The sequence below is a fragment of the Lasioglossum baleicum genome, chromosome 14, assembly GCF_051020765.1.
Source record: "Lasioglossum baleicum chromosome 14, iyLasBale1, whole genome shotgun sequence".
In the NCBI taxonomy this organism is placed as follows: Eukaryota; Metazoa; Arthropoda; class Insecta; order Hymenoptera; family Halictidae; genus Lasioglossum; species Lasioglossum baleicum.
The window spans coordinates 4,268,945-4,296,821 of NC_134942.1; the positions used below are offsets into that span (position 1 = coordinate 4,268,945).

General features: G+C 37.6%; 5 protein-coding genes across 17 annotated transcripts; 2 read left to right on the plus strand and 3 right to left on the minus strand.

The window, feature by feature from the left end:
- Positions 1-210: 210 nt before the first annotated feature.
- Positions 211-5,751, minus strand: Elp1 (elongator complex protein 1). Of its 2 annotated transcripts, none has more exons than XM_076438414.1 (12): positions 5,038-5,751; positions 4,225-4,653; positions 3,650-4,147; positions 3,371-3,588; positions 2,904-3,310; positions 1,753-2,833; positions 1,495-1,688; positions 1,014-1,278; positions 804-940; positions 569-723; positions 434-491; positions 211-368 (listed from the first exon to the last, which is right to left on the minus strand). In XM_076438414.1, the coding sequence occupies exons 1-12, from the start codon at positions 5,473-5,475 to the stop codon at positions 307-309; spliced, it is 3,942 nt and encodes a 1,313-aa protein (XP_076294529.1). In that variant the 5' UTR covers positions 5,476-5,751; the 3' UTR covers positions 211-306. The 2 variants fall into 2 exon arrangements, with proteins under 2 accessions (XP_076294529.1, XP_076294530.1); XM_076438415.1 differs by lacking the exon at positions 5,038-5,751 and having other exon boundaries at positions 4,225-4,387; positions 4,465-4,653.
- LOC143215845 (uncharacterized) lies at positions 5,735-10,118 on the plus strand. Its single transcript, XM_076438416.1, has 8 exons — positions 5,735-6,110; positions 6,175-6,285; positions 6,361-6,426; positions 6,505-6,626; positions 6,696-6,968; positions 7,044-7,251; positions 7,319-7,545; positions 7,621-10,118. Exons 1-8 carry the CDS (start codon positions 6,063-6,065, stop codon positions 8,534-8,536), a joined length of 1,971 nt encoding a protein of 656 aa, XP_076294531.1. The 5' UTR covers positions 5,735-6,062; the 3' UTR covers positions 8,537-10,118.
- Set8 (SET domain containing 8) lies at positions 9,905-13,258 on the minus strand. Of its 3 annotated transcripts, XM_076438421.1 has the most exons (7): positions 12,013-12,399; positions 11,694-11,815; positions 11,353-11,561; positions 10,916-11,054; positions 10,461-10,831; positions 10,201-10,391; positions 9,905-10,118 (listed from the first exon to the last, which is right to left on the minus strand). In XM_076438421.1, the coding sequence occupies exons 2-7, from the start codon at positions 11,719-11,721 to the stop codon at positions 9,908-9,910; spliced, it is 1,149 nt and encodes a 382-aa protein (XP_076294536.1). In that variant the 5' UTR covers positions 11,722-11,815; positions 12,013-12,399; the 3' UTR covers positions 9,905-9,907. The 3 variants fall into 3 exon arrangements, with proteins under 3 accessions (XP_076294536.1, XP_076294538.1, XP_076294537.1); XM_076438423.1 differs by lacking the exons at positions 11,694-11,815; positions 12,013-12,399 and adding an exon at positions 13,096-13,258; XM_076438422.1 differs by lacking the exon at positions 11,694-11,815 and having other exon boundaries at positions 12,013-12,398.
- On the plus strand, positions 12,416-23,212 carry Sno (Protein strawberry notch). 8 transcript variants are annotated; one of them, XM_076438407.1, is made up of 19 exons: positions 12,416-12,433; positions 15,051-15,292; positions 15,802-15,883; positions 15,961-16,068; positions 16,142-16,369; positions 16,670-16,792; positions 16,915-17,055; positions 17,149-17,516; positions 17,593-17,845; positions 17,954-18,279; positions 18,350-18,630; positions 18,712-19,076; positions 19,172-19,255; positions 19,329-19,632; positions 19,727-20,110; positions 20,361-20,930; positions 21,301-21,614; positions 21,692-21,822; positions 21,955-23,212. In XM_076438407.1, the coding sequence occupies exons 2-18, from the start codon at positions 15,290-15,292 to the stop codon at positions 21,796-21,798; spliced, it is 4,041 nt and encodes a 1,346-aa protein (XP_076294522.1). In that variant the 5' UTR covers positions 12,416-12,433; positions 15,051-15,289; the 3' UTR covers positions 21,799-21,822; positions 21,955-23,212. The 8 variants fall into 8 exon arrangements, with proteins under 8 accessions (XP_076294522.1, XP_076294521.1, XP_076294520.1 ...); XM_076438406.1 differs by lacking the exon at positions 12,416-12,433 and adding an exon at positions 13,904-14,172; XM_076438405.1 differs by lacking the exon at positions 12,416-12,433 and adding an exon at positions 13,904-14,168.
- Positions 23,148-27,678, minus strand: Gos28 (golgi SNAP receptor complex member Gos28). Of its 3 annotated transcripts, none has more exons than XR_013010467.1 (6): positions 27,351-27,678; positions 26,445-26,620; positions 26,205-26,386; positions 26,060-26,128; positions 25,619-25,919; positions 23,148-25,499 (listed from the first exon to the last, which is right to left on the minus strand). XR_013010467.1 is itself a non-coding variant. In XM_076438429.1 (5 exons), the coding sequence occupies exons 1-5, from the start codon at positions 27,436-27,438 to the stop codon at positions 25,682-25,684; spliced, it is 753 nt and encodes a 250-aa protein (XP_076294544.1). In that variant the 5' UTR covers positions 27,439-27,672; the 3' UTR covers positions 23,148-25,681. The 3 variants fall into 3 exon arrangements, 1 of the variants encoding a protein (XP_076294544.1); XR_013010468.1 differs by having other exon boundaries at positions 23,148-25,441; positions 27,351-27,677; XM_076438429.1 differs by having other exon boundaries at positions 23,148-25,919; positions 27,351-27,672.
- Between the last annotated feature and the right edge of the window lie 199 nt (positions 27,679-27,877).

The following is a 27,877-nucleotide window of genomic DNA, read 5'->3' on the forward strand; positions in this document are numbered from 1 at the left end:
ATTGTAATAACGTTTATAGGAGCAATAGACATTATTTGCATCAATGAATTACACCAGAATATCTGTGTTTCACAAAACTACTGTCGGAACATTTACTTTATATATTATAATGAAACCGTTTCACAATTTCATTATAAATGTTATCACTTACGTAATCAATACGATACATTGTAAATGTTATTTATTTGTGAAAATTTTATATAGAATAGTGTATAAGGATAAGGGGGTTAAATATTTTTCTGAAAGAGATTGGTATATTGCTTAGTTGTTGACTCCATATATTTTCTTTACAAAATGTTAACAGTACTAAAATATATTCATTTTCCAAGGTAAGGAATTCGTTACTGGTGGCCGTGTAATGTAAGGTTCTGAAAAACGATTGAATAAAATGGAATATTTTATGATATTCTCTTTTAAAATACTTTTTCCTTACCAATTAATTTATAAGATGCAGTCAGTCCTTGGAATTGAGTCGAAAGTTCTGTATTTTCCTGAAACATACGTACGCAATCCATTAGAATATTTTCTCATAACTAAAACATTTGTAATCCTGTGTTATTAATAATACCATTTCTGGGAAACTCGAAGGTGCAGATTTATCCCAAATTTCAGATTTACTTCTTTCTATTGTGTGTAGAAACTGTTCCATGGCGTTTTGCAATTTGTTCGCACACTCGTCACGATCGAAATAAATAAGCATTTGTACCAACCCACGTAATTCATCTAATAATACAATTGTTATTTCTTTTAATATCTGAGGCTGATTACATGTAATATAATCAATGATAGATCAATTTACAAACCCTTTTCTTTATATATACTGCTGATAATTTGATATAAAGCTTGTATCAATGCTAAATCTTCGAAAGCACTACCCTTTTTCAAGCTTAAGAGCTTCCTTTCATGCTTCCTACGATTCTTGCTCGACCTGTAACTTTTTCTAAAGAAGATTTTGTAGATCAAAGCAAAATTTATAGGAGTCAAAGTTCCAAATATTTGTTTACATTTCTTACCCGGATAAGCTAGACAATCTTGATCGCTGACTAGACGGTGTACTTGCAATGCTGACTGTATCACTTCCAAGGTCTGATATTCCACCGTCGTACACAGATTCATTCTCGCTAATCATTCCAGCGCAAGACTGTGCATGTTTTTCGGGAATGTTTGCCCTGACTACGGCGAGGCGAGATCTATAAAGCTCAAAGTCTTGCCTACTTTTTTCTATTTGAGACATTAAATGATCCGCGTGATCAAATACGCTTACTTTCACATGGGACTCTAGAAATATCATTTTGTTTCTATTATTCTTTTCATAAAGAAACTTTTGCATTACATATATTATCATTAGAGAAACTGCGGATCTGCGTGGAAAACAAATTTCTTAAGCATTGCAATTGTGCAGACTAAAGAAGCAAAGTACGAATTTACTTTCCTCATTTTTGTGGATGAATGCATAAAATCCGCAGCCTAATTATCATTAACAGATTAATTTACCGATTAGATCTAAACGTTCTCTGTCATGCGCGATTCTCACAGCATCTTTCCACCGTTTACCATTGCACAGACAAACTACCGTTTCCTCTTCGTCTTCCAAGTAGTTGATGCAAATATTCGCAGCCTCCTCGTACCGTTTATCGGTCTTCAATCGATCTGCAAGTTCCTTGTAAAGTGCTCGTCTCTCTGTCAAGCTAAAATACCATTCAATTATTATTTCTGTGTACCTAAAGTTCCCTGTAACAATCTTTATTCTACCTCAGATTCATTTCTGTGGATATAACGATAACGTCTTGCCAGCTTCCTGCTAATTTATAAGCATTCAATGCTTCCTTTAGAACCTTGCTCCTGTGGAACATGATCCCAGCTTCTTGATAATGCCTCTTCTTTAACAGGAACTCTCCACACATTCTGGCTATCTCTGTGTACTGTGCGTTGTTCTTTTTAAATAATTTCAACGCTTTCGTATATAAATCCCGATCGCGTATTAAATTTACACATTCGTCAAATCTGTTCGGGTCTTTGGCTAAATGTTCAAGCGCCGACTCGTAACGTTTCAAATGCAAATCAATGGAATATCTCATATAATTTTCGTCGAGCTCTCTCATGTCGTTTAAAAATGGAATATACTCTTTCGGGTCTTTTTGTGACTTGGAGGCGATAAACATTGCCAAATCGAAGTCGTACATCCCTAGAGCTGTGTCGAACAGTATATTTACATCTACTATATACAATAAGTATTTCAATGCTTCGTCTGGTGTTATAGACTCCGCAATCTTAACAGTTTCTTCTGATTTTCGCATCTCTCTTATCTTCGACAATGCGCCCTCCAACCCTTGTCTTCTTCTATCTTTAACCAAGCTGATTAATATCGGTTGAATCAAATAATTGCCAGTGTTCTTACTTTCCATAATGTTCCTCATTAAATCACAGACTAATTCTACTTTGTTTGTCGCGACATTGCCCGCGTTCGTCTGGCTTGGATTTTTATAATAATTTGCGTATATGGTAGTGGTAACACATTCCTCCCCTAATTCAGTCAGGAACAAACTCAGCCAACTGGGCTTCGAAACCTGCTCCACAAATGTTTCAGCGTTCTCGATGAATTTGTTGGGATTGTGATCATAAATCAGATTCAAATTGATTCTTTGTCTACGCATTAAATCGAACGCGGCTAAGTAATCGCAATTATCTAAATAATAGCCAACGATGTATAAGGATAAGGCTCGAGGTTGTATACATTCTAAATTTCCACGTGGCATTTGTAGAATCGTTTTCGAATCCTTGGGAATGGCTGCGATCAGCTGAGATCCTCTCTCCACTCGTCTAACATTTAACTCTAAAAAACACGCGACGATTCTATGTAGTTACAAATAAATAGAATGTTTATCTTTTAAATCAAGCGGTACCTGTAAACGATTTTTCATTGTTCAGATTCTCCCAAGGCTTAACAGTTAAGTTGTGCCTAATCAACTCTATAAAGTCCTCTTCGTTTATCTTTACGCATATCAATGTGTGCTGTAGCGTCGTCAGAAGCAGAAACTCCGAATGGACAAAGAAGCTGGTAATATTGTTAGCAGTTTCCTTTCCATTTATAGAGAAACAATTTCCATACGATAACGACAGTACGATCTCTTTCCCATCAACATTTACTATTTGCACAGTGTTAATGTGCTGGGGGAATTGTACATTTATCGTTAACAATTCCGGTACTTCCGAGTACATTGTCGCATAATGTTCTGCGAACATATAAGCCCGTCTCGGGTTCGATGAGGGAACAATGTGCAGAATTAAGTCATTCATAGGGAGCAGTTCTCTAAAAATACAAATTAAATGTTACAAACGCTGAATGAGATATTCTTGAGCATGAACTTACTCTGCTACTACATGACCATTCGTTTGATCGTCCACTCCACGCAAAGATAAAGTGCAAAGGTAGCTTCGATCGTTTATTGATAAGGAGCACAAGACCTTATCTTTATTGAGCCAACAAAAATGATGCATATCGTAGAAAGAATTTTGAAATTCCATTGATGGATTGTTCCATTCGATATCATATGATCCAACGCATTTGTAGTCCAGTGTCGGCGACTCCTAATTTAAAACATATTTTATTTTCTCATACAGTTACGTGTACTATTCCATTCGTACTTACCATTGTATGTTTGTAAAATGTTAATTTGTTACTCTCGGAAATAGAAAAAAACGTGTTACTGTCGAACCAAGTATCTTCATTTTCTACGTCCGGTGCGAAAACAATGGCATTCACTTGTTCAGGTGTTTCTAAAGTTGTATGCGCCATTGGTGGTGGTATAATTCCTATTCTCAGCCCGGTCATTAATAATTTACATCCATCGATCACTCCGACAACAGACTTGTCGTTTACTGTTTTTCCAATACTGTGATTAACACACCAATTGTAATCACAGGCAACTAGCTCCTTGGACGTTAACATAATTAATCTTTTATAAGAGAACATTGTAGTCCATGTTGTGTATATTAATGAATTATCTTTTGGGAATCTGATGGTCTGTTTCAAGTACCAATGGCAATTATTTTCTGTCCAAAGCTGCAGAATTGAAGAGAGATCTTCCTGCACTATGCACCAAATAGTTAAGATCTCTGAATCTGGAGACCAAAATAAATCCTTCACCTGTATTCAAATTTTCCAGATAATTAAACACCTAGCGAAAACAGACTAACTACGAGAAAGGAGTAATTTATACATACCCTAATTTCATGTGGCTTAAAAGGAAGCGAAAATTCTCTGTGTTTCAAGCCGTTCTTCTCGAAAAGTGCAATAACATGCTTGTTAGGCAAAGTCTGGGGGGTTGCGATCAGATTTCCAGATGGTTTCCATGATAACGATTCTTCCAAGCCATTAGCAAGCTCGCTGGTATATTGTAAAATTCCATCCCTATTAAACACTTTGAACTGTCTCACTCTACTCTCTAGGTGTAAGAAACCTACTGCAAACAAAGAGCCATCCTCTCTCCAAGTAATTCTATAAGATTCGTCGTCTTGTTCATTTTGAGATATTTTTACTGGCTGGGATACCGCTGCTTTTTTCCCTTCGGATCCATGGAACTGTGTTTCTTTCTTACCCCATCCGACGGTTACAAACTGTTTCCTACCAAACTCTGGAGCGTATAGATCTACCTGAAATATTGATTTCATATATCTTTGTACGCTGTTAATTGGGTAGACTTGTTTCCAGGATTGCGAGGGTGCTGGACGCGATTTCTCATTTCTCGATAATGCAAAATTATGCATGTAATCCTTGTAATCATCCCTCGCAAGACAAGACTACCCCCTTAAACAGCACAGTTTCATAAATAGACTGCGGATCTTCATGCATTTCTGTGAAACATAAAATTCGACAGAACTCAGTATAATTTTTATTTTTTTGGGATCTGCAAAGGCTACTACCACTGGAAGTGAGATTGTATTTTATTCCACTTCCTTAAAATTCGTCTACAAAAATTAAAAATTGCATAAACATCCGCAGTCTATTCATAAAATGTTGTAGAACCGCATAATTACCTCTGATATTACATGAAACGTAGACACCATTGTGATCACAATACCATCGACTGTAACTAATATTATCATTTCGTGGTCTGGACTCAGTGTCATGCATTGCAAATCTATATTCAATTCGAACATTATTTCGTATCCAAATTTGGGCTCCATGCTTATCGTTATGATATCACCATTTTTAGTGGCAGCGAACAACTCGTGTGTTACGCTGCAATATTCTAAACCAACGAGCTCCAAATTTTCATTGATGTCAAAAGATGTTGGGTTGTTTGTATAGGACGATGAAATTTTATATAACTTATTTTTTAACAGCAGATAAAAATCATTGGTAATTCTGTCAATAGTACACAAGGCTGTCGAAGCGTTCGATTCATTTAAAATATGATCTTGTAAAAAATTTAAAGACCGACTGGCACGTCGAGTTAGCCTCAAGTTTTTCATTGTTCGATCACAAGTAATCTCAGCAACACGTAGAAAAACTATATGAACTTTCCTTTATACTTTATTGTATCTATAAAAACATGATAAAAACACGTTTTAATCCAGAAATATTAACCTCTCTCTACTCCGTTTTAATGTTTTGAAATATATATGTATTTACATATATCTCTATTTAGAGATGCTCGATAATCGAGCCTCGATTCCGATCGATATTTCCGATTTGATTCTGCGAGCGAAAAGATCGATCTTTTGAATCGATTCTTTTGGCAGAATCGAAGTTTCAAGTTTCAATACAATGACGTATTAGGTTATGTAAATACAATTACAACGCGGTCCGGACAATCCGCGTGAATCCGCGTTCGAATATGGCGAGGAACAAATAATAGAAATATAGAAATGTGCACGAAGAACGTTTACTTCCATAAGCATTCTCTCTCTCAGAGTTCTTTCCAGTCAATATTTTAATATAAGCAGAAATGAATTAATAAACGATTAATATTTCGTATAGTTATACTATTTACATAGTATATCGTTGAGTACATACATATCGTATATCGTTGTAGTTTTGTTTAAATATAAATGACAGCATGAGTATAGACACTGTTGACGATGAAGATGAAGATGTTATCATACAGGTGCGGAATTTATTACTAACATAATAATATAATACATAAAATTCTGCTGTTTTTTTATCTTTAGGGAACTCCCTTGTACGAACATCTACATCAAATGGGTTACACGGATTTTGAAAGCGTCGAAATAGAAAGATCAGAATTTAGGAACGAAAAGAAAGCTTATAATCATGTGATAGTAAATTTATTTTTGCATCAAATAAACGGGTGACTATATTCTTGCTTCGCACAATACATGTTTATATATTTTTAGGACTTTGTGCAATATGTTAGAGATTCTTTTAAGAAACTGTCTCTTATATATTCGAAAATACATCAGGTACAAATATATAGTATTCATACTCTCATAGTACTTGTGTATTGTTTAAAAGGTAATAAAAGATATTGTTCACAATAGGACGACAGTGTGTCAAAGAAACAAGTGTCGACTATTTTAGAGGCAAAAGTCCTTTTAGATGATCATGCGTGTATAATACATGGATTCCTTGATAAATACAACCATAAGTGTAAGCCATGGAGGTAGATATTTCTTTTATTTCAACATAAAGTATTAATGTCTAGTAACGTAAATATATTATCTTTTCACAGGACTGCATTATTGAAGTGTATATTATCGAGTGCAACTTTATCAGCTTCGATATTAGTCCCTCCTGTATATAAAAATTCAATCAGATTTTTTGGATTATCGACGATACTTTATACCATCTATGTTGAGTACTCAAGAGTAGATGCTAGCAAAAGTTTAAATACCATGGTATCTTTGCAAAATGATGTATTCGATTTATGTGGGAAGAGTCTTAAAATTTTAAAACATGGATATAAAATAAAGTTGCAGAAAAATAAATGTTCCCAACAGTTTCAGTGAGTATTCTTGTTATACCTACCGCGTAGAACATCTTTAATTATTTCATTTGATCGTGTTTAATTGTTTTATAGCGATCTCACAGCGGACAGTTTGAAGTATTTGCAACCTATAATGGAAAATGTGGTAACATGCTTGGAGCATATTTCATCTACTTACTATCAGATCTCTCTAATTCTCATAAAACTGTTACCAAAGAATGTGCCTAGCAATAATCTACTAACTACATTCGAGAATGTATTATTTAAAATACACGGTGAAATAAATTATCAAAAATTACAGGTCAGAAAATAATTTTCGAACGATTGTCAAATAATTTATATTTATACGTATGTATTTTCTTTAACAGAGTTTGTATTACACTTACGTTCTCACGCAATCAGAGATGCTGCATTTATTTGCTATTGCTTACGACAGCCATACATGGCAGGGGTCTAGCAGCAAAATTCCCGAGTTTAAATTAGCTCATATTATTAATTTTCTGGTGAAATATTTGTCGGTGTGTAGAAGCAAATTGTCAAAGATTATCGATGCTTACTACAGTTCGAAAATAGAGCCAGTCTCATTTCAATACAAGTAAGAATGTGTGTTACACAGTTTATGCTTCTTCTAAGAAAGTCTACTTTACCACGTACATTCTTAATATTTCAGAGGACCTGTTGCATTTCACTGGCAAAACTTGTATATGCAACTGTACTTAGCTACCAATAAATTGCAGTTAGCTTATGGCAATGTATTATCCATATTACGAGATATTGACAATAATGTTGTAGAAAACATTGCAGAGAAAGATGCTGTTGTAAATACGTTACACAGACTGAATCAAGCTCAGAAAGATATCGAAGCAGCTAAAGATTTTATTGAATTTAGTAGTTTACATCTTCTCAAAACGCAAAGCAGGGATCATACAGAGAACCATGTAGTAAAGGATATCTTAACACCGAAGGTGGATGCTGATATCCCTATTATAACAGACTCAGAACCATTAATTATGGACGAAGTCTTTGAAGAATACATTAAAGCAGAATACTTAAAATCTTTAAATGATGAAAGCAACGAAATCCCGTTATACAATTATAAATGGGACAAAGCGTTGTCTAAGAATTTTGTGACCGAACTAAAAGATGTTTTGGTTGAGAAGCACAAGTGTATGTCTGAGAGAGAATTAAAAGCATTACAACGAATGTATAAAGGTAAAATAAGCGAAACTGGTTCGGAAGATACGTGTCAGATTCCTGTACCTCCACCGATGCCTCCGTTTATGGCATTTCCAACGATAGAGAAAAGACAAATTACAGCTGATAGAGTATCTGAAGATGCAGTAAAAAATCAAACAAATTGTTCACCCAAGGAAAGTAAGATTGCTAAATCGGTGCATGAAAATAAACAGGATGAGAACGAGGATGATTACTCTGATGAAGAAAAGTTTCCGATTCCACCTATACCATTGCCAAGAAAAAAAGGGTTCTCGTTATTTTTACCACCACCGTTTTTAAAAGCAGCCGAAGAAACATTTACGGGTAGTGGTGAAAATTCTGAAGATGAAATCGTCGAAACAGAGAGCTAATGATACACGCACGTTTTGCATATTTGTTATGTAGATTCTTGATTACATAATAACTGTAATGAAAGAAGAAAAGAAGCTGGACATGGAGAGAGTATTTAAATTAAAGTAATGTTATAATGATTATTTATTTACAGACATGAAACAAATTACACGTGTTCAATGAAATATAGACTTGTTTATACACTTTACAGTGTCCTACTACTATCGATAGTAATAATAAGAATGACTACACGCTACTGTATAAAATATAATGTAAAATTCCTTGGCAGCAAGTGAATTTTTTTAACGTACAATTAATATAAAATGATGCGGTGATTCATTAAAACTATAAATAAATATTGGAAAGTACTGAATAAATATTCAAATGGAATCATAAAACAGGAAAACGTTAACACATTAACATCTCTTACAATCTACAATTATAAACTAGCTGCGCATGAATTGTAAATATTATTTAATGTAAAAATACTGACGAAATAATGAAGATGTAATAAAAACACTTGCATGTAAAGTGCTTCGTTAGTTTGTTCGTTTAAGCAGAAGTGATTTTGAAATTTTTGTTCTAATCATTCTGTCCAAGGCTTCTGGTATTTCATTTCTGGATATAAATTCTGATGCTAAAAGAATGTATTTACATTCATGACAAAATTGATACTGTGTTCAATTTCATTTACAATTTCAATAACAAATTCAACTTTAAATGGTCAATTAGATTATGGCAGTAACCAATTGATAGAATCTAAGAACGTTATTTAAAAATACAACTACCTCGATAAAAACATCGAATTGTCGATTAATTTACAGACTAACACAAAAGGGAAGTACTAATTATTATTAAAGCTTATCACGAATGGAAAAACGTTTCGATCTATTATAGTACGCTATGGTATAAAATTGTCATTTCCGATTTCGGCAGAATAGTGGACTACAGTCGAGGATAAACGAAGTATTTGTTTTAAATTTACGAGTAACGTGATGTTCGTGGTGCGCAGGCATCGTGTTATTTGGAGTAACTGAATACAGTCGTGTCAACGTCACAAGGAAACTATCCTCTTTAATTATTTTTTCTTTCGTTTGCTTGACAAACACGATTACAGGTGATGCATGCGATCAATCCATATTATTCACTTATAGAACACCAAGCATTTCTAATTCTTCTTGTCAGAATTTAGAGACAAGACGTGTTACATTCGGCACATACTGAGAAAAGCATAGCTCTGTACGAGTGTATTCTTCTTTGCATATTCTTGTTTGACGAAATTCAACTAAAACATCCTATACGTACTGTTTCTCCATAGGAGGAACAATAATCCGTGAAACGGATTCTTTTCTGTACAATGTAATATCATACTACATAGTTAATTGAAAACGCTATAACGCCAACCATGGATGATAGCGAATAGCTTCACGACTCCGATCCCCGTAGTCGTACGTAACCTCTATCCCGGATGGTATATTTTCTTTCGCTGTAAGTACCAGATGAGGTGTCGAGCCTACTTCTATGACTCGTGCAACTAAATTACCGTTTCTCGAGTGATTCACTAGTCTACCTAACTTATCAGTCTCGGCTGTCGCGTCGACGCTAAAATGTATCGAGGCATATAAGTCAAGATTATTCAGCTTGTAACAATTTACAAACGAAAATGATACGTAAAGATTCCTACCAATACTGATGATTACGATGCTGAAAGTAATACATGTAACATCCCGTGGTCTGATCCTGTGCATAGATCTTCTCGCGTTTCTTTGCGGCTACTTGATCGATCAGTTCACCAATGTATTCGACTACAAATTCTCCTTTCGTAAATTCTCGCGTTGTTATCACGCCACGCCCTTTCCCAGCAAAGTGTCTCACCTTGAAAAGTACATTTTATACGAGTTTTACAAGAAGGAAATCATGATTTATCATTGTTGATTTTTATACCTCTAAGCCCTCTTCCACTTGACAGAGTACTTTGTTTTCCATGTCTCGTTGTTTCTCCTCTAATACAGCTTTCTTTGACTTTCTTACGCTACGACGTACTGGAAAATAATCTGTAAGCTTGTGATTTATATTTTTAGTATCCGAGGATTCGTTCGGACGATGACCGGTGACTTGATTGCCATTCAATTTTCTTCGACCACGGTTGGAAGGCTTCTTCAGAGGCTGTGGCGTTAAAGTAATTGTAGAGATTACCAGCTTTTTATCATCCTCTGTATTTATATTTCCTTCGTCTAAATCTTCCATCTGACTGTTCGGCATATTTATTCTGTGAGGCGTCGATGGGCCGTGAATAGGCACGGCCACAGGTGTTTCTGAAATATTTTATACATTAATGCAACAACTTTTCATACAGAACTGGTCGAATCGGTAGTTAGCAAGCTTAATCGATGTATTACCATCTGTTGTGAAGTGATTAACATCGCTGACAATACCATTTTGTACAACGTTTGTTTCTTCATTTCTATAGAAGGTCTCCTCGATAGGCACTACAGAAGGTTCGGTTTTACAACAATCAGGCCTCGAAACATGTGCAGGCTACATTAGAACATATGTATTAGAGTTACACTTAATAAATTATATTAATAGCTAGACTTCAGATGTTTATGCAAAATAGGAAGTTTGTGCATCAATTGCAAGATGCAGGAACTAAATATAAATTTATATGCTCCATTAATAATTTTAGTGTGATAGAAATAGTATATTAATACTCTCAAAATCTTTGAATATTTTCACTGTTTTAAAGTGTACTTGCTCATTTTTGTTATAAATGCATAAAGTCCCGGAGTCCATTAATAGCATTGTATTATATTAATAGTAGAAATTGTGTGTATACCTGCGCGTAAAAGAAGGAATTTATAGACAAAGTGGATTTACGTGCTTCCGACGCTGTATGCATTCCATTTGGATGATCGTTTTTCAAATTTTTATTATTATCTAATTTAGGCTCCTTTTTCACAGATACGCCTACATCGTTATGATGCATAGATGACACTGTGGCTCTTGTACGAACCATACTTTTTGCTTGTATACGTTTCCGCCTTTCTGTAATTGGAACATAAAAAGAAGAATAAAGCAGGGGTAATTCTTCTATAACAAATAAGTTCTAAAGAAGTTAACCCATTAACGCGCAGTGTTCTGCTATGCTGACATGTTCGTTAAAAAATAATTTATTACTTGTCATTTTGGTGTTCAGCATCCTCATACAAGGACAGATTTTTCTTTTTCTTTTTTTTTCAAAAATTACCCAATGTTGTTAATGTCCGTTAGTCCTCCTCGAAATATAAAACTATTCCGCACTGTACAGAAAATGTTAAAGAAAGAATTTTTGAAAAATTCTTTAGGAACCAATGGGTGAAGGAAGTTAGCCAGCGTCTCCGAGATAACGTTCAAAATGGAGAAAGAGACGAAGTGAAATCTATCAAAACATAACCTGGCTAACAGCGAAGAATCTTCAGTGAAAGTACAATTGGATTTTTTGAAATCGTATCCCTACCTTTCACCATATTATCGCCTTATATTCTCGCGCTAAGATAGAATCTAGAATCGAATCTTCTCATACAAAAATCGCCGTGCTACGCGAGGCCACCGTGTCCGAGTCACTTGTACGCTAGTCGACGCTAGTGTGCTTCACATAAATGATCCTAACAATTCGAATTTTCTCGCCACCGATTCCAGAACGAACATTCATATCTCATCTGTCTGCGATATCTCACGGCCGATCTAAGAAAAACGTACAATTTAGCGATGACACAGTGAACAGTTTTTCTCAAACATTTTCGAGCGTATTTTTCATCGAACGAAATCGAAATTCCGAACAGTGTCGAAATAGCAGACCGGATGCACGGCCATTGCTCGCCATGATGCTAAATAAATACATATGTACTCTATTATCGAGTTAGAGGCTCGGCATCTGCGTATGTACTGTTATATGTGTCTATTTAATCCGTAATTCTTACGTTGGCGCGCATGAAACGTTTTTCTCAATTAAAATTCAAAAATTTTTACTTTGTCTGCATTTTTAATGTCGAGTAAACTATTTTTTTTTAACAACGACCGAGAATTCTTAAAGCTTCACGAACGGTTTGAGACATGTATTCCACTTAGTGGATGAAAAATGTCTAAACAATCGTCAGTTAATAATAATTCGAAAAACTTTAGGAGGATGCTGTTTTATTCTGTATTTTAATTTTATATGTTAGTTTGTCAATATTTCTGAATACAGTTCCCGTGTTGTTACGTAAAAATATTGAAAACTATTTTATTCATGCTGATTTTATTGTATAGTAGCTGCGATTACCATGACTGCAAGCGTAAACAAAAAATAACAACTCTGATTCATTCTGAATTCATTGAAATCTAACAAAGATCAATGTCAAGAATTCTTATCAAATTTTAACAAACGTGTTCAAATCTTTCGTCAAATTTTAATCTCTCGTGGAATATTGACATAACCTATTCTAAACTACTTTTTCATTATATAGACTTTACGGAATCAATATTAAATAGGTTCCATTCAAGTTTCCTGTTACAAATTTTAGTATATTAGAAATACATCAATTTAATTCATATTACTTACGACACGATTTGCTAAATCATCTCTATAATATTTGCCACGCATAGTAATAGTAACTTATTATGTATGATTTTCTAAATAAAACTCCATATATATCCTTGGAAATATAGATCCTTCGTTAATTAAAAACTGTTGTTGCTATGCAATGAATACGCGAATGTTGACTCGAGCAAACGCTATTCAATATTACTGCTATGCTAATACTAGTAAATTAATTACAGTAATTTATTTCCTGTCTGACTTACAACATTAAACGTATTACGTATACTTGCAACAATCGTAAAATTTTTCAACGAAAGTTTCATTATTATAGCAAGACAGTATGAGTTAACGATGATTATATATTTGAACGATGAAAATTCATCGGAGGATTTCATGGACGAGAACCTGAATATTTTATACTGGAATATATATATTTATCGGAAGCAAAATAGAATTTTCATTTTCACGGTGCGAAATTGACGAAATCGAATCATCTCTCAATATCGTTAGTTGCGCGAATTGGCCGGCAGGTGGCGTCGTCAGCGGCGCGAAGCTCGGATCGATCGTATTAGAACAGTGTTATTTTTTAGATAGATTTAGCTGTGCGATTGTATAATACACGGTTGATGCGTATTATTTTGCCGAGACGGTCCCCAAAAATCGTTCGATTTTCGCGAATCGACTGGCATGCGGTCGAACGAACGTTACTCGACGATTCTAAGTCTAGTTGGCTGTCGTATTCTTTTCTTTTTACCGCGGATACTTTAAATCAACTAACGATCAGCGCGGCGCGCATGCGGCGTTGCCAGATCGGCCGCCACGGCTTCACTCGTTTGAGCGTGACCATGCGTGTGCGGACACATGATACGCGATATGCATGCTTTGTTTACCGTTCGTTGTGATTCGGCAGAGCACGTGCTCGAATAAAACCGACATTCATTAAAATAGTACCATTTACGGATCTCAAGTGAGCACGTGTACGCGTCTCGCGTCCTTGTTTCGCTCCGGTCTTGTATATTTCAGTGAACGATTACACGATTCATGACAACCACCGGAGGAACAACCAAATCGAATAGTGACTTATTTAAACAGTAGTAGGTAAAACCTGAATACAGTTCGACGACAGCCCTTTCGCGATATTTCGATCGAAGCTTACGTCGTAACGATTAATCGTTCGCAATCGTATCGAATCTACAAAAAAAATACATAACATTGCGAAACATTTGATATCGTACATTCCCGTTCGGTAACGTCCGCCTAGACGTTCCGAAACGATCTACTGAAAAATTGAAATACAGAATATCGATTCGAGAGACACCATAAATCTTTTTTTCGTTTATCCGCATTGCAAATCTACGTCTATCGCTGCCGTCTTCGATTGAGTTTTATCGATTTCCAAGGTAGCCTCGCAATCGAATCCGTCATTATTTATTATTTATTTTAAGAGTTTCGAGCGTACGTGTTTCGTAAGTCATTGCGGTAGTAATAGCGGTAGTAATAGCTGCGCTAGTAGTATTTGGTAATAGTGTTACAATAGTAATATAGCAAGACTACTAAGCTGAGAACGACGTAACAAATCGAGATGATGCATAATGAAGTGCATTTTAAATCGCAAAAAAAATATCGATGTAATTGTGAATTCGAAACGATGAGAAGTGATTAGAATCGATCGATGAATTACTCGTTAAAAAGCGCGGCAATTTTTTGGTTAACGCGCTTCCTGAGTAGGTTCCCTTAGCCGCGGTCGCGATTTGGCAACGCCGCGTCGATCTTGTTCTGTAAGCGGTGGCGGCGGTGGCGGCCATAGGCGCAGCGCGTGTGTTTTTGTATTTGCATCGCGGTGCACCGTGGGCCGGGCGAAAGCCAAGATGGCGGCAGCCGTGTTCGGCGAACGCGTTTCAAGTGCATGCTCTCTCCAGACCGCATAAATGGCTCGAACCAAGCGCACACTCAGTTCTTACACTGTGATTTCCTAGCTCGCACAACCTGCCAGCCTTGAGGTCGTCCTCGTGTGATGTCTGTTCGACGAGACACGAACTACAAATAATTTTCTGAAGGGAGGAAAAAAGTGACCATCTCTCCCGTGCACTCTGTCACATAGTCAGCATCTTCGCTCGCGACGAAGATAGTATCAACACCTTCCTTGTTCGGCACAAGTGTCTATTCATCGTGATTTTTTTAGAACACAAACGACCGAACCGATATCTCTCTTGTCATGGTGAGTTTTATTTTTGTTTATTATTATCGAAGGTTTACGGCTCGCTTCCTCTTCCCGTGTTCAATGTATATATTCCCCACGGCGAGCATACATCTCTTGGCACGACTAACCTATAGACGCTGTACGCGCACCGCGAATACTTACGTATCTTATTGTAATTTTAAATGACTCACAATCTGTTCTCCCTCTCTGTACTCTATCGCCTCCCCTCTCCCCTCATCATCCTTTTTTCCTAGAATCGAATAAATTGTACACTTCCTTTAATCATGAAATGTTTATTTTATTTCTCCTCTGGTTCTAGCGGAATATTGCATTTTATTTGTATTGGTCCAAACATAGAAATATCATTGTACCTCTAACACGTCTCCTATAAATGTATTTAAAGCTGCGAGGTACCTAAAATTTTCCTATATTTCAAGTTAATTATATAAGATCAAAAAATTAATTTCCATTCTTTAAAATGAGATGTATATAATATATTGTTCTAACCTTGTCGATGATTATCGTAGTCAACCAAAAGAGACAAAGATGCGATGAATGAAGATAGCAGCAGCGACGAGGATGAAGATCCTGATAACATGGGTGTACCAGGCAAGTTCAGGTTTTTTTCTTTTTATTTTATCTCTAATTACGATGCAACGAATGAAAGGATCATTTTTTTTCTTTAGGCGGTGGAAAAGATCTTGCCACTGCCACTGGAATTGCAAACATCAAGGATGAAAAACTTGCAGACGCTCCATCCAATGTAATGATCAAAGGACAAGGGGGAATAAACAGTAAGTTATTCATGTTTATTTGCGATGTATCGAGATATTATTTGTGTTATGTATAATCGCGTTTTTCTTACAGTGCTAAAACAAAAGTTTGGCAACATAATCCCTGGAGGATTGGTGACTAAAACAGCAACACCTGGTTACGAAATGGTTCGCGTGGGAGGATCACAAGGCGCTCCCCCAGATTTTGTCAACGCGAGTCAATTGAGTCAATTGGGGCAGTTAGCGGCTGCTGGACCGTACGGTTTCCCACCTGGATTGGCAACGCTTGCAGGTTTTAATCCTGCAGCCTTTTTTCCACCAAGTAAGCAATGTTATTCATTAATTTTTCAATAACATGGCATAGTGTGATTCCTTTTTTGTGTGTGCTGTGAAGATCGATTATACATTTAATGTATGTATGAATTAGCCAAGCACATACGTTAACAACTTTATGGATTTGACTGTAACTTAATAGAAAAGTGTACACGTGTAACGAAGAAAAAAGAAATCCTTATTCCACTGTATATTATCATGTTGACTATATTATCATAATAATTGACAATTGTAATAGTGGTACTAAAAAAACAATCCAGAGGTTTTATGTTATACTATTGTTCCTTAGGCATGGATATGAGCTTGATGAGTGGTTTTATGGGTATGCCTGGAATGAACATGGGTGTGAATCCCCTTGTTCAACTATTAAACCAAAACGGTTTACATCCAAACTGGCCGGCTGGACTATCAGGTATTCTTGGTTATAGTCTAGGCATGAACATTTAACTTTGTTTTTAATATAAAACTGTTTAACACTGTTTCTACGATACAATATTATCGAATGAATTCATACAAATCGATTTATCATTGCAGGCAAGGCTATGTCTCAGCTATGGATGAATTCTGCAGATCCTACTAAGATGAATATACAGCCAACTTTGCCAGAAGAGGAAGAGGTTGACGACGAAGACATGGGCGTTGCTGAAACGTATGCTGATTACATGCCTACCAAATGTATGTTCTGTTCATTTTATTCACTACGATATATCCATGGAAATGTTCTTTTTGTACCGTATAAATTTTGTCTTGCGTAAATTAATTGTACAGTGAAGCTTGGACGAAAGCATCCAGATCCCGTGGTAGAAACTGCATCGTTGTCCAGTGTCGAACCAACAGACGTTTGGTACAAAGTCTCAATTCCGGAAGAATCAATACGAACCGGAGCGTTGTCGGCTTTGCAGCTAGAGTCTATAACATACGCGTCTCAACAGCACGAGCACCTATTACCAGACGGCACACGCGCCGGTTTCTTAATCGGAGACGGTGCTGGAGTTGGTAAAGGACGAACTATAGCGGGCATAATTTTCGAGAACTATACGAAAGGCCGTAAACGCGCTATCTGGGTTTCCGTTTCGAACGATCTGAAGTACGACGCTGAGCGTGATTTAAACGACATCGGTGCATCGAAGATCGAGGTACTAAGAAACTATAACACGCAGAGAAATAACGTTCTGTTGGCATTTTCAACATACAACAATTTCATGTTCGCAGGTACACGCTTTAAACAAATTTAAATACGCAAAAATTTCGTCAGCCGTGAACGGTAACGTGAAGAAGGGGGTGATATTTAGCACGTATTCTGCGTTGATCGGCGAATCGTCTCAGAGCGGTGGCAAATACAAAAGTCGTTTGAAACAACTTTTGCAGTGGTGCGGAGAGGATTTCGACGGTCTTATAATTTTCGACGAGTGTCATCGTGCAAAGAATTTGTGCCCAACAGGCAGTTCAAAGCCTACCAAGACTGGTACGTATTATTTCTATTATAAATTTGATATCTTTAAAATGTGTGACCTGTTTAGAATACCTTCCAAGTCCTGAACACATATCGATATTCGGAGACCGTGTGTTACAGGTTTGACGGTTTTGGAGCTGCAGAACAAACTTCCGAAAGCTCGGGTAGTATACGCCAGTGCCACAGGTGCTTCCGAACCCCGAAACATGGCCTACATGGTTCGACTAGGTATCTGGGGCGAGGGAACACCCTTTCCCGAGTTCAATGATTTCATTACCGCTGTCGAGAAGCGCGGAGTTGGTACAATGGAAATTGTGGCGATGGACATGAAACTGCGAGGCATGTATATTGCTCGACAACTGAGCTTTCACGGTGTAGCTTTTAAAATAGAAGAAGTACCGCTATCGAAAGAGTTCACCGAAGTATACGACCGTTCCGTTTATTTGGTGAGTATCGCGCAACTAATCGTTTCTCGGACACAACGGTCTAGTAATAACCGGAAAAGGTATTTTGTAGTGGGTCGAAGCGATGCAAAGGTTTCAAGAATCTGCGGAATTGTTGGACGCCGAGAACCGCATGAAAAAGACTATGTGGGGTCAGTTTTGGTCGTCGCATCAGCGTTTCTTCAAATATTTGTGTATCGCTGCAAAAGTGAAGCACGCGGTCTCGGTCGCACGAGAAGCTGTTAAGTGTGGTAAATGCGTGGTAATTGGTTTGCAATCGACAGGCGAGGCTCGTACTTTGGAGCAATTAGAACGAGACGACGGTGAACTTAGTGATTTCGTGTCTACTGCGAAGTGAGTAACGCTGTCTGAAAGCTAAACCCGGGGAAAGCGAATTCAAATGAAACTATAACTCTCGTGTTTCTATACTTTCAGGGGAGTTCTCCAGACATTAGTCGAAAAACATTTTCCCGCGTCGGATCGTAATCACATACACCGAATTCTGGGCATCGAGCCATCCAAGATGCAGAGGTTAGACGATCTTGACGACATGGATGGTGCCGGTGGTTCAGCAGGCGGCAGTAAAAGGAAACCGGTCAGGCAAGCAGCCCAACGTGCTTCGAAGAGAGTACGTACGTTCCCGTCCGATGATGATTTCACCGACGACGAAAGGAACGGTGGCCACAGCTCTGGTTCGGAGTACAAACAAAGCGGAAGCGAGAGCGAAGACGACCACAGAACCGAAGAGGAGAGTAATATTAGCTCGGATTCTACTTTCAACTATACCGAATCGGATTCTGGTAAGTCTATTAAATATACTAAGAAAAAAAATACTAAATTTCTATTTCACTACAGTTTAAAGATCCGCTGTCTACTTATGTATCAATTACATAAGTACATGTACGTTTTGCAGATTCTGGTGATAGACGAAAAAAGAAAGGTGGCAAGAAGCAGAAGAAACCGGTGAAAAAGCGACCAGGTACGTAGAAATGTACACGACGCTGCACATTGCGAAGGAACTAAACAAAGATAACATTAATATTAATAATAAGTAGGGTACGGAGCAGGCGTTGGAGGAAATGCTGCGGTTCGTAATCGAGCACCGTCTAGAGACGCTGTGGAGCGTGCTTACAGCATGAAGAAAGAATTACTGTCACAAATAGAAGACCTTGGTGAACGATTACCACCCAATACGTTGGATCAGCTGATAGACGAATTTGGCGGGCCCGAGAATGTGGCCGAAATGACCGGTAGGAAGGGACGTGTCGTTCAAACGGAAGACGGTACAATTCAATACGAATCTAGGTCCGAGGTCGATGTTCCTTTGGAAACGCTAAACTTGACCGAAAAACAAAGGTAATGGGGTGTAATGAGGGGGTATAGTCGAAGGTTACAAGAGACGGGATAACAAAAATCGATTAAAAATCATTCGACTGATTTCTTTGGACAGATTTATGGACGGTGAGAAGACTGTTGCCATTATCTCGGAAGCGGCTAGTAGCGGTATATCATTGCAGAGTGATAGGCGGGCAAGGAACCAGATGCGGCGAGTACACATCACCCTCGAATTGCCATGGAGCGCTGACAGAGCCATACAACAGTTCGGACGAACGCATCGTTCGAATCAGGTCAACGCACCGGAATATATATTTCTAATCTCGGACCTGGCGGGAGAGAGAAGATTCGCATCGATCGTCGCGAAACGTCTGGAGAGTCTCGGCGCTCTCACGCACGGAGATCGTCGTGCCACGGAAACAAGAGATCTCTCGCAATTCAACATCGACAACAAATATGGTCGGGCGGCTCTAGAAGCAACCATGAGAACCATTATGAAGTTTGTATTTTTCAACTGCAACTAGTATGCAAACAATAGACTCCGGATGTTCATGCAAAACAAACAGTTTGTGCATCAATTTCAAGACGCAGGGGAGCTAAATATAAATTTATATTTGTCTCTGAAAGTCTTTTAATATTTTCACTGTTTTAAATTGCACTTGCTCATTTTTGTTACGAATGCATAAAATCCGGAGTCTAGTAATCAATGTGCAGCCTACTCATCGCTCTAATAATTTCCTTTGATATAGATACGAACCACCACTCGTACCGCCGCCTCAGGATTACCACGGCGACTTCTTCAAGGACGTGGCGGATGCATTGGTGGGCGTGGGTCTGATCTGCAACAGCGAGAGCTCGCCCGGCGTACTCACGCTGGACAAGGATTACAATAACATGTCGAAATTCTTGAATCGTATACTCGGTATGCCGGTAGATTTGCAGAATCGTTTGTTCAAGTACTTCACCGACACTTTGAACGCGATTGTGACCCAAGCGAAGAAAACTGGTCGATTCGATATGGGTATCCTTGACCTGGGAACCGCTGGTGAAAACGTGAAACGAGTGAAACTGTTCCGTTTCCTACGGAAACACGCGACCGGAAAAGCGCCAACCGAACTCCACGTGGTTCATGTGGAACGTGGTATGAGCTGGGCCGAGGCTATGGACAAATGTTCCGAATTAACAGGCTCCAAGGAAGGATTTTACTTGAGTCATCAAATTCGTAATGGAAAGCAGACGGCCATTCTCGCGGTCGCTGTGGACACCGGCAGCAAGAAGAAGTCCGAAAGCAAGAAAGACCAATTATACATGGTCTACAGGTATTGTTCACTTGTACAGTAAAACACCCTACTATAACGAGGAGGATCTTAATGCATTTATGAAGAAATTGGTTGGGCGAAATATTACATAAAACAGTGAAAGATTTAAAAAATTCAAGAATGTTGTAATGTCGCTTTTAATGTAACAAAGTCGTTAAGAGATGAAATCAATTTTTATGTTGTTCCTGCTTCTCGCGATCAATGCACAACATTTTTATTTTGCATAAAGATCCGCAGTCTACTTATGTATATGTAATTCTGAGTTTCTTCTGAGTTTCTTCCGAGTTACATGAGGGTTCACTGTATTGATAATTCGTAGAAACATTCGTTTGAATATTATTTTCACACAATGTATAATTTTGCACGAAAGGCCCAATACGGGACTGCAACTTAGGCAAGAAACTCTAGGTGAATTAGAGAAGAAATACAAGAAAGTATCTTCGGATGAAGCAGAGCCTCATTGGTCGCAGCAATACGATGCATCGGTGGATACATGTTCTCACGCGTACTGGCGCGGCAATTGTAAAAACGCAACGCTCGGTATGGACTGCGAGGTCGGACTTCGAAGACGGTCTTACAACGTCCTGTCTGGCTCGGTACTGAGCGTTTGGAGTCGCGTGGAAAGTATTTTGGCTACCCGTTCTGGTCACAATACGAAGATGCAAGTCGTACGCTTACGAACTGGTAAGATTTTGTCACCTTTAAAAGCCCAGTTAGTTGATCGAAGCACGATAATCTATAAAAATTGTTTGTCGGTGTAGACGAGGGTTTGAAGATAGTAGGTACCCTAATTCCAAAGTCCTGTATGGAGATACTACGTCAAGAGCTATCATCCGATTCAGACAACACGGAGGAACTTACATTTTGAACAGTCGGTTGCATGGCTTTATAGGTAAGCAAGTTTCAATGTTGTATACGCTGAATTGCAGCAACTGTCCGGTCTGCTACAGGCTACACGATTATTATTCGTAGGAATAGTGATAGGAATTGAAAATAAGAGTACCTTTTTTTTGCTTATTAAAAGCAGGACCAATGGAAGCGACTTTATAATGGACAAATCCCTCTTCCTAAGCCTTGCGACAGAATTTGCGAAGAAGGGGGTGCACTTGTGAACGCATGGCGAAGATACACGCCCTCATCTATTGGGAGGTGTGAAGTAGATTCGAAACTAATGAATCTATAGTGTCGTATCGCGCCGTGTTCGATACGGCAAGTGAAACCAACGTTTGGCAGGAACATTTCCAATTCGCGATCCTACGAACTCATCGAAATCCGAGCTTGTCTCTTCGTTAGACTCTCGCGTTAATACTTTATAAGTTAACGAAGCGTTATTTGCTCGCTCTCGTCGCCTCTGGACGAAACGCGAACGTCATTCAGTAGTTAGAATGTTCTTTTTACCTTCTTCTTCTTTCTTTCTCTTCTCTATTTTCCTTCTTAATTTTAGATCAAGTCCGTGTTAGGTTGACCCAGAGAACACGTACACAAATTTTCTATCGTTCAGAAATCTTTTTCTTTTCTCTGATGAAAAGAAAACTTAAAAATGATTTGGTTTCTATCCCTCCGGGCTCGTTGAACAGACTCAACTGTAACAGCTCTTTATTTCGTGTCTGCTATAAAAACGAAACGAAATTTCTTATACCGTTACGGAAAAGCGAGATTTTTATTAGCGGGAGGATTTTTCAGTTAAAGATTAAAAAGTCATTGATATTCTGATCATATCGTGATACCGAACGCGGTATCCAGTGAGAATCGATTGTGAGGATTTGTAGCCGTAGCAGAGCATTCGTTTACTTGTATTTCTGTCGGATTTAGAGAGGCAAATTAAATGTAGAAGCGAGAAAGAAGAAGAGGAAGGGATACAAGAAAAGTAGTAGTATTAGCGGACGATCAATTCTCGCTGGAGAGTACAGATGTATACGCAACACTGTTCGACTTTTTGTTTAATCGTTGGATCGATCGGATAGTTGATTATTATCATTGCTACTGCTATCATTAATCTTATTACACTAACTGCTACTCCCATTAGTACTAGTATTCTCCCATTGCAGAACTATTACTATTTACGGGGTGCGGGGGACAAGGTGGTCATAGACGACGAGACTTTCCGAATAGTTGACACTGTTACATTGAAGCTGAACGTTCATTGTTTGCGAACCAAGTGCCAATGTAGATCAACTTTATTTATTTTCGAAATTCTCACACGCGTGTCGTTTCGAATTCCGATAGTTGTGGTTTATTTCGAGAGAGAGAGAGAGAGAGAGAGAGAGAGAGAGAGAGAGAGAGAGAGAGAGAAATAAAATGGATCGTAGCCATGTCTCCCAGTATTCTCCCTTTTATTAAAGTAGCGAGCATTAAAGGAACAAAAAAAACAAGTAATTAGATTCGAACGGTATATACGACACACCCACGCGTATAGCATACACACGTAAGTACACGTACACGACACAATATATTTATATTCAGAATCGTAAAAGTAGTCATGCAGGCTCGCATGTATATTGAGTAGATGTCTGTTGTTTGTCGGTACGCCTGAGCGAGTTTCGGTAGAGGGCTACAATTTGAGATGGATCTCGCAATCTATTGTCTACGACATGGAAACTATAATAATAGTAATGATAATATTAATAATAATAATACGAATAGTAAATAAGCGAAAACAGGAGACAATTCGGATTTAATTTAGAAGGTAGAGAGAACTAATTTCACGGAGCCAATTGGTAGAATTATCAATTTCACGAGTAGAGTCCCGATATCTGTTCCTAGAAAGGTGTGTGACGGACCCGGAAACGTTTCCTTGGCTTCGGAGAACCGTTGAAAGCCGTGATCTGTGAATATACTCCTGTTTCAGGCGACTCTCCTAGCTACAGAGAACCGTTTTGTCGCGGTACATACAGAAAAAGAAAGCTTCTACGTTTCTACGGATACACTACATATTGCATTTATAAACAGATCATATAGATTTCTTTTTTTAAATACACGACGTCGAAGACAAAGAGAAAGCACACCATACATTTGCGTGGCATAAATTATAATATCGTAATTATGTTCCTTTTTTCCAGTCCTTTCGCGAAATTTGATACGACAAAGAAGCGCCCGGTGCATTGTTGTGGATCCAATGTATCCTCGTAGTTTAATTTGCATAGTTCTAATTTGAAAGGAGGATACAGTTGAGAGAGCAGCGACGAAACGAACATTCAAACAGCTAAAACAATACAGGATTCACGAAAATCAGTATTAACATTTACGCGATGCTTGGACAGGGATGAACTTCGATCGAAATGTAGGAAGAGAGAAATACGAGGGAAGAATTGTCTAGAATACGTTCGTTCGTTACTGAAAACAAAGAGATTGCCAACTGTAGCCTCCCCTTTTCGAAGTGTGTATAAAACCGTAGATTCTTGAACAGGAAAAGGAAAAAAAAAAGAAAAAGAAAAGAAAAAGCAGCAAACAAAATTGAAATGCTGAAAGTGAGATTTGTGATTATATACACGGAAAGTCTCAAAGTGTAAATAATATATATTAAAAAATATAAAAGCAGTTTTAGGTGAGCATATGTACCTTGTATTCGATACTTTTACAATTTCTGCTTGAGTTCCTATCGCAAGACGAGATGTAATTTATAAATGTGGTATCTAGTATACGTGGAAACTGGCATCGTATTTGCCGGGAACGATAACTTTTCTTAACGCGCTGTGTTTTGTGAACTCGAACGAGAAACTTGTAAACATATATATGCCATGCATTGATACATATATGTATATGTATGTACGCGCGTGTGTATGTGTATATATACATGTATAAATGTCTTCGTGTATGTAAAACCAATACTTCTTAGTAAAAGAAAAAAAACAAAGTAAAAGGAAAGAAAACACGACTAATGTTATCAATTCAATTTGATCGAAATGTGTTTCGACAATTTATTTCTTTCGTTGCTATGAAACCAAAACTGTATTGCTCGTTTCCTTTTTTATTCGCTTTAACATGTTAAACATTGACTCGTAGGCATATTACTTGTAGATAAACTGTCTTTCTATTCGTAAACGCAGTGGCGAATAAAAACGAATGAAAAATCTTCGAGTATCAATCTCTGTTGTACCGGTGACAAGTTTAAAAAAATCATTTTATCGTTTCCTACATGTATGTACAATTTACACATATATATATATATAAAACAGTCGACTTTTCTTTTTCGCGCATATACGAAGTCGAAAGAAACGAAAAGAAAACGATACAGATACAATTTTCGAACTGGGTAAAACACTGTTATCATTGATTTTAACATTTATTAAATTAACATGTCGATCGTGGATTAAAGTTCTATACATAGTTTCATCCACGGCTTACATTAGGTATAAAAAAAGCTGTACAGTATTATATTTTCATTTTTTTTTTTGTATCTCACTTTTACAACGCATTCGCTCGATCATTCGCTTAACTCGGTGCACAATTCTTTTTGTTCTCAATGTTTCTTATCCATGTAGCGACATGTCGGTATACTGCGAGAGTTTTATCTGTTTTCAGTAACAAAAATATTTTCATTTATCTCCGATGTAATTCCGTGTACATTGTCTATGCAAAAACAAAGAAAATGTATGCCGACAAAATTGCAGATACATAGACAATCGAGATAAAAATATTAAAACGTATACCGTTTTACTATGGAAAACGGGCGAACCGATCGCGCTTACCATATAATACATGGATCGCCTAACCCGCTGGGATGGAAGTAGTACTTTGGTATGGAATGAAATTTAGTGAAAAGCATACAAGAGCATTAGAAACGTGCAAAAACCAACGATAAGTCCGACAATAAGAGAGTCCCGTCTCTTGCGCAGATTTATCCTTTGCACTAGACTGTTCACTGCTGGGAAACGGTTCGATATATCATTCAACCTGGTTTGTATACGTTTGAATGCCTGCCTCTGGGTCATCAAATGTTCCCGTGTTTCCATTGCTATGCTTATTTGATCGTTGATTAACCGATCCGAGCTGAAAGCAGTAAAGTTCTCCATTTAAGTTTTGTACCTGATTAACAACGACTTATATAACTACACAGAGGCAATTCAGTTTTTAGCAAGAAATATTATATATCGGAATAAAATATGAAGTACAGAGTAACGTTTGCTTACTTATGAATATGTTGATTTTCCTTCATGAACATCTCTCTGCGATTTAGTCCGCTTACGCTTTTGTAATTGCTGCCCAACAAAGTAAGTTACAGACGTTACAAATAATCAACAAACGTCCAGGATTTCAGACAATTATTGTACATACTCTATTTCTTTACGAACGCTTCCGAGTAAGTCCTCCCTGTCTCTTCTCGCTGCAAAATTATTTCGAATCTTACTGAATTCCAGTTTATAATCTTTCAATATATCTTTATGACGTTGCATGGTATGCAACATTGCAGCACCGTTAGGTTGTAATTCGCTCATTCTCTCATTTATCGAGAACAACTACAACAAAACAGATTTTTAGTCCACCGATGGTACGGTGCTCGTGCTTCCAACTTACTTTAGCTAGTAAGGCTTCTATTTCGGAAGCCATGTTTTCGAAAACATGTTCCTCGTCCAACAGCGGCACTTCGTCGCTGTTTACAACTTTAGATCCTGTGTTAATGCCAAGCTTGCTGAATGCCACCAGTTTCGCATCGATCTCATTTTCCAAGTGTCTTGCTTGCCTTCTCAGATCTGCGAAAGAAAAAGTACAGGATTAATAACAACTCTAACGCTGGCTTAACACTAAACCTACTGAGCTTTCAATTATTTAAACTTTGTGTGGTTCATATTATAATATTTGCCTAGTGTTAACACTAGGTTTATGGAGCTCTAGAAATAACTGTTTCACATTATTTTATAAACACAAGAAGAATGTGTCTATCCAAATCTGGAACTGGTCGTTTGACTGGTGGTGGTAGGTTCAGTGATAATATGGTAATTAGGTGCAGACTAATAACCTATTAACTTAATTATGAAGCCGTGAATTACGATAGACACAGAAAATAACCTGTTTCAAGGAGGTTAAGAAAATTAACATTTCATCTTTATACGGTCCTCGATACCGAAGAGTTTAATTATTCGAAAATAAATTTGACCTGCTTCGATTACAATACACGAGTATACGATTAAACACGAGTGTGCAAAATCAAATAGAATTTTTCTCGAAGGAAACTGAAGCATCATCCAAGTATATATTTAGTAATAGAAATAACTCAGCTTTTATTATGTTTGGATAAAAAGCAGTATGTTGCAAGCAGTCTTCCTAAAAAGCTTAAAATACGGCGAACGTATCATCGTCGAAATCGTTTTTTGACACACGTCAAAACAAGATACTAAAAATAATACTTGTTGGGGAACACTTTTGATAATCGACGACAAGCTGAAAATATCGAGTGCAGAATAATATTTCTGTGAAATCTACCTTCCCAATCGACGACACCTAACGAGTTAGCCATTTGTTGTTCTGAAATCACGCGATCTTTTTTATAATATGTGGATGGATACTGCATACAACATTACAGAGTCCCACGCAACACAGATGATGGCAGCAGACACCTATGAAACATAAGGAACCAAAGATAAACTGACTCACTGACGGAGCCACACACCGTACGTACGCACACATTCACTGATAAAACAGGAAAAATGGCGGAAGAACTTGAACAAGGATTATTCCCATGAAACGATGACAAATACATTCTCTATTATTACATCTTCCTCCGCGTTTCGAGAAAAGAAAACGAAACGAAGAACCAAAGAGCAATCATTCGAATATAATCGATAGATCTGGTAAATCGTTTGCGGGCTGTTTGTTACAGAATTTTTCTGGCGAGCTTGGAAAGTGGGCCAGGCCCAGCCAGGCCTTTATGTAATATGTTACAAACATATTTTATGTAAAATATGGTTCTCCTGGACAGTCCTGGATGGTCCTGGATCTGTTTAGTTCCA

Bases quoted from the DNA above. Each gene is read 5' to 3' on its own strand.
- Set8 (XM_076438421.1), bottom strand. From the start codon at position 11,721: ATGAGGATGCTGAACACCAAAATGACAA. The intron at 11,562-11,693 runs GTAATAAATTAT...TTCCAATTACAG, and splicing joins GCTGAACACCAAAATGACAA to AAAGGCGGAAACGTATACAA. The intron at 10,119-10,200 runs GTAGGAATCTTT...GATACATTTTAG, and splicing joins CATCGTAATCATCAGTATTG to CGTCGACGCGACAGCCGAGA.
- LOC143215845 (XM_076438416.1), top strand. From the start codon at position 6,063: ATGAGTATAGACACTGTTGACGATGAAGATGAAGATGTTATCATACAG. The intron at 6,627-6,695 runs GTAGATATTTCT...ATCTTTTCACAG, and splicing joins CATAAGTGTAAGCCATGGAG to GACTGCATTATTGAAGTGTA. The intron at 7,252-7,318 runs GTCAGAAAATAA...TTTCTTTAACAG, and splicing joins TAAATTATCAAAAATTACAG to AGTTTGTATTACACTTACGT.
- Sno (XM_076438407.1), top strand. The intron at 16,069-16,141 runs GTAAGTTATTCA...TTTTTCTTACAG, and splicing joins AGGACAAGGGGGAATAAACA to TGCTAAAACAAAAGTTTGGC. The intron at 20,111-20,360 runs GTTTGTATTTTT...CCTTTGATATAG, and splicing joins ACCATGAGAACCATTATGAA to ATACGAACCACCACTCGTAC.
- Gos28 (XM_076438429.1), bottom strand. From the start codon at position 27,438: ATGCAGTATCCATCCACATATTATAAAAAAGATCGCGTGATTTCAGAA. The intron at 26,387-26,444 runs GTAAGTTGGAAG...GTTTTGTTGTAG, and splicing joins TAGAAGCCTTACTAGCTAAA to TTGTTCTCGATAAATGAGAG. The intron at 26,129-26,204 runs GTATGTACAATA...TTTGTTGGGCAG, and splicing joins AGCGTTCGTAAAGAAATAGA to CAATTACAAAAGCGTAAGCG.
- Elp1 (XM_076438414.1), bottom strand. From the start codon at position 5,475: ATGAAAAACTTGAGGCTAACTCGACGTGCCAGTCGGTCTTTAAATTTT. The intron at 3,311-3,370 runs GTAAGTTCATGC...TTGTATTTTTAG, and splicing joins AATGGTCATGTAGTAGCAGA to AGAACTGCTCCCTATGAATG. The intron at 941-1,013 runs GTAAGAAATGTA...AATCTTCTTTAG, and splicing joins AGATTGTCTAGCTTATCCGG to AAAAAGTTACAGGTCGAGCA.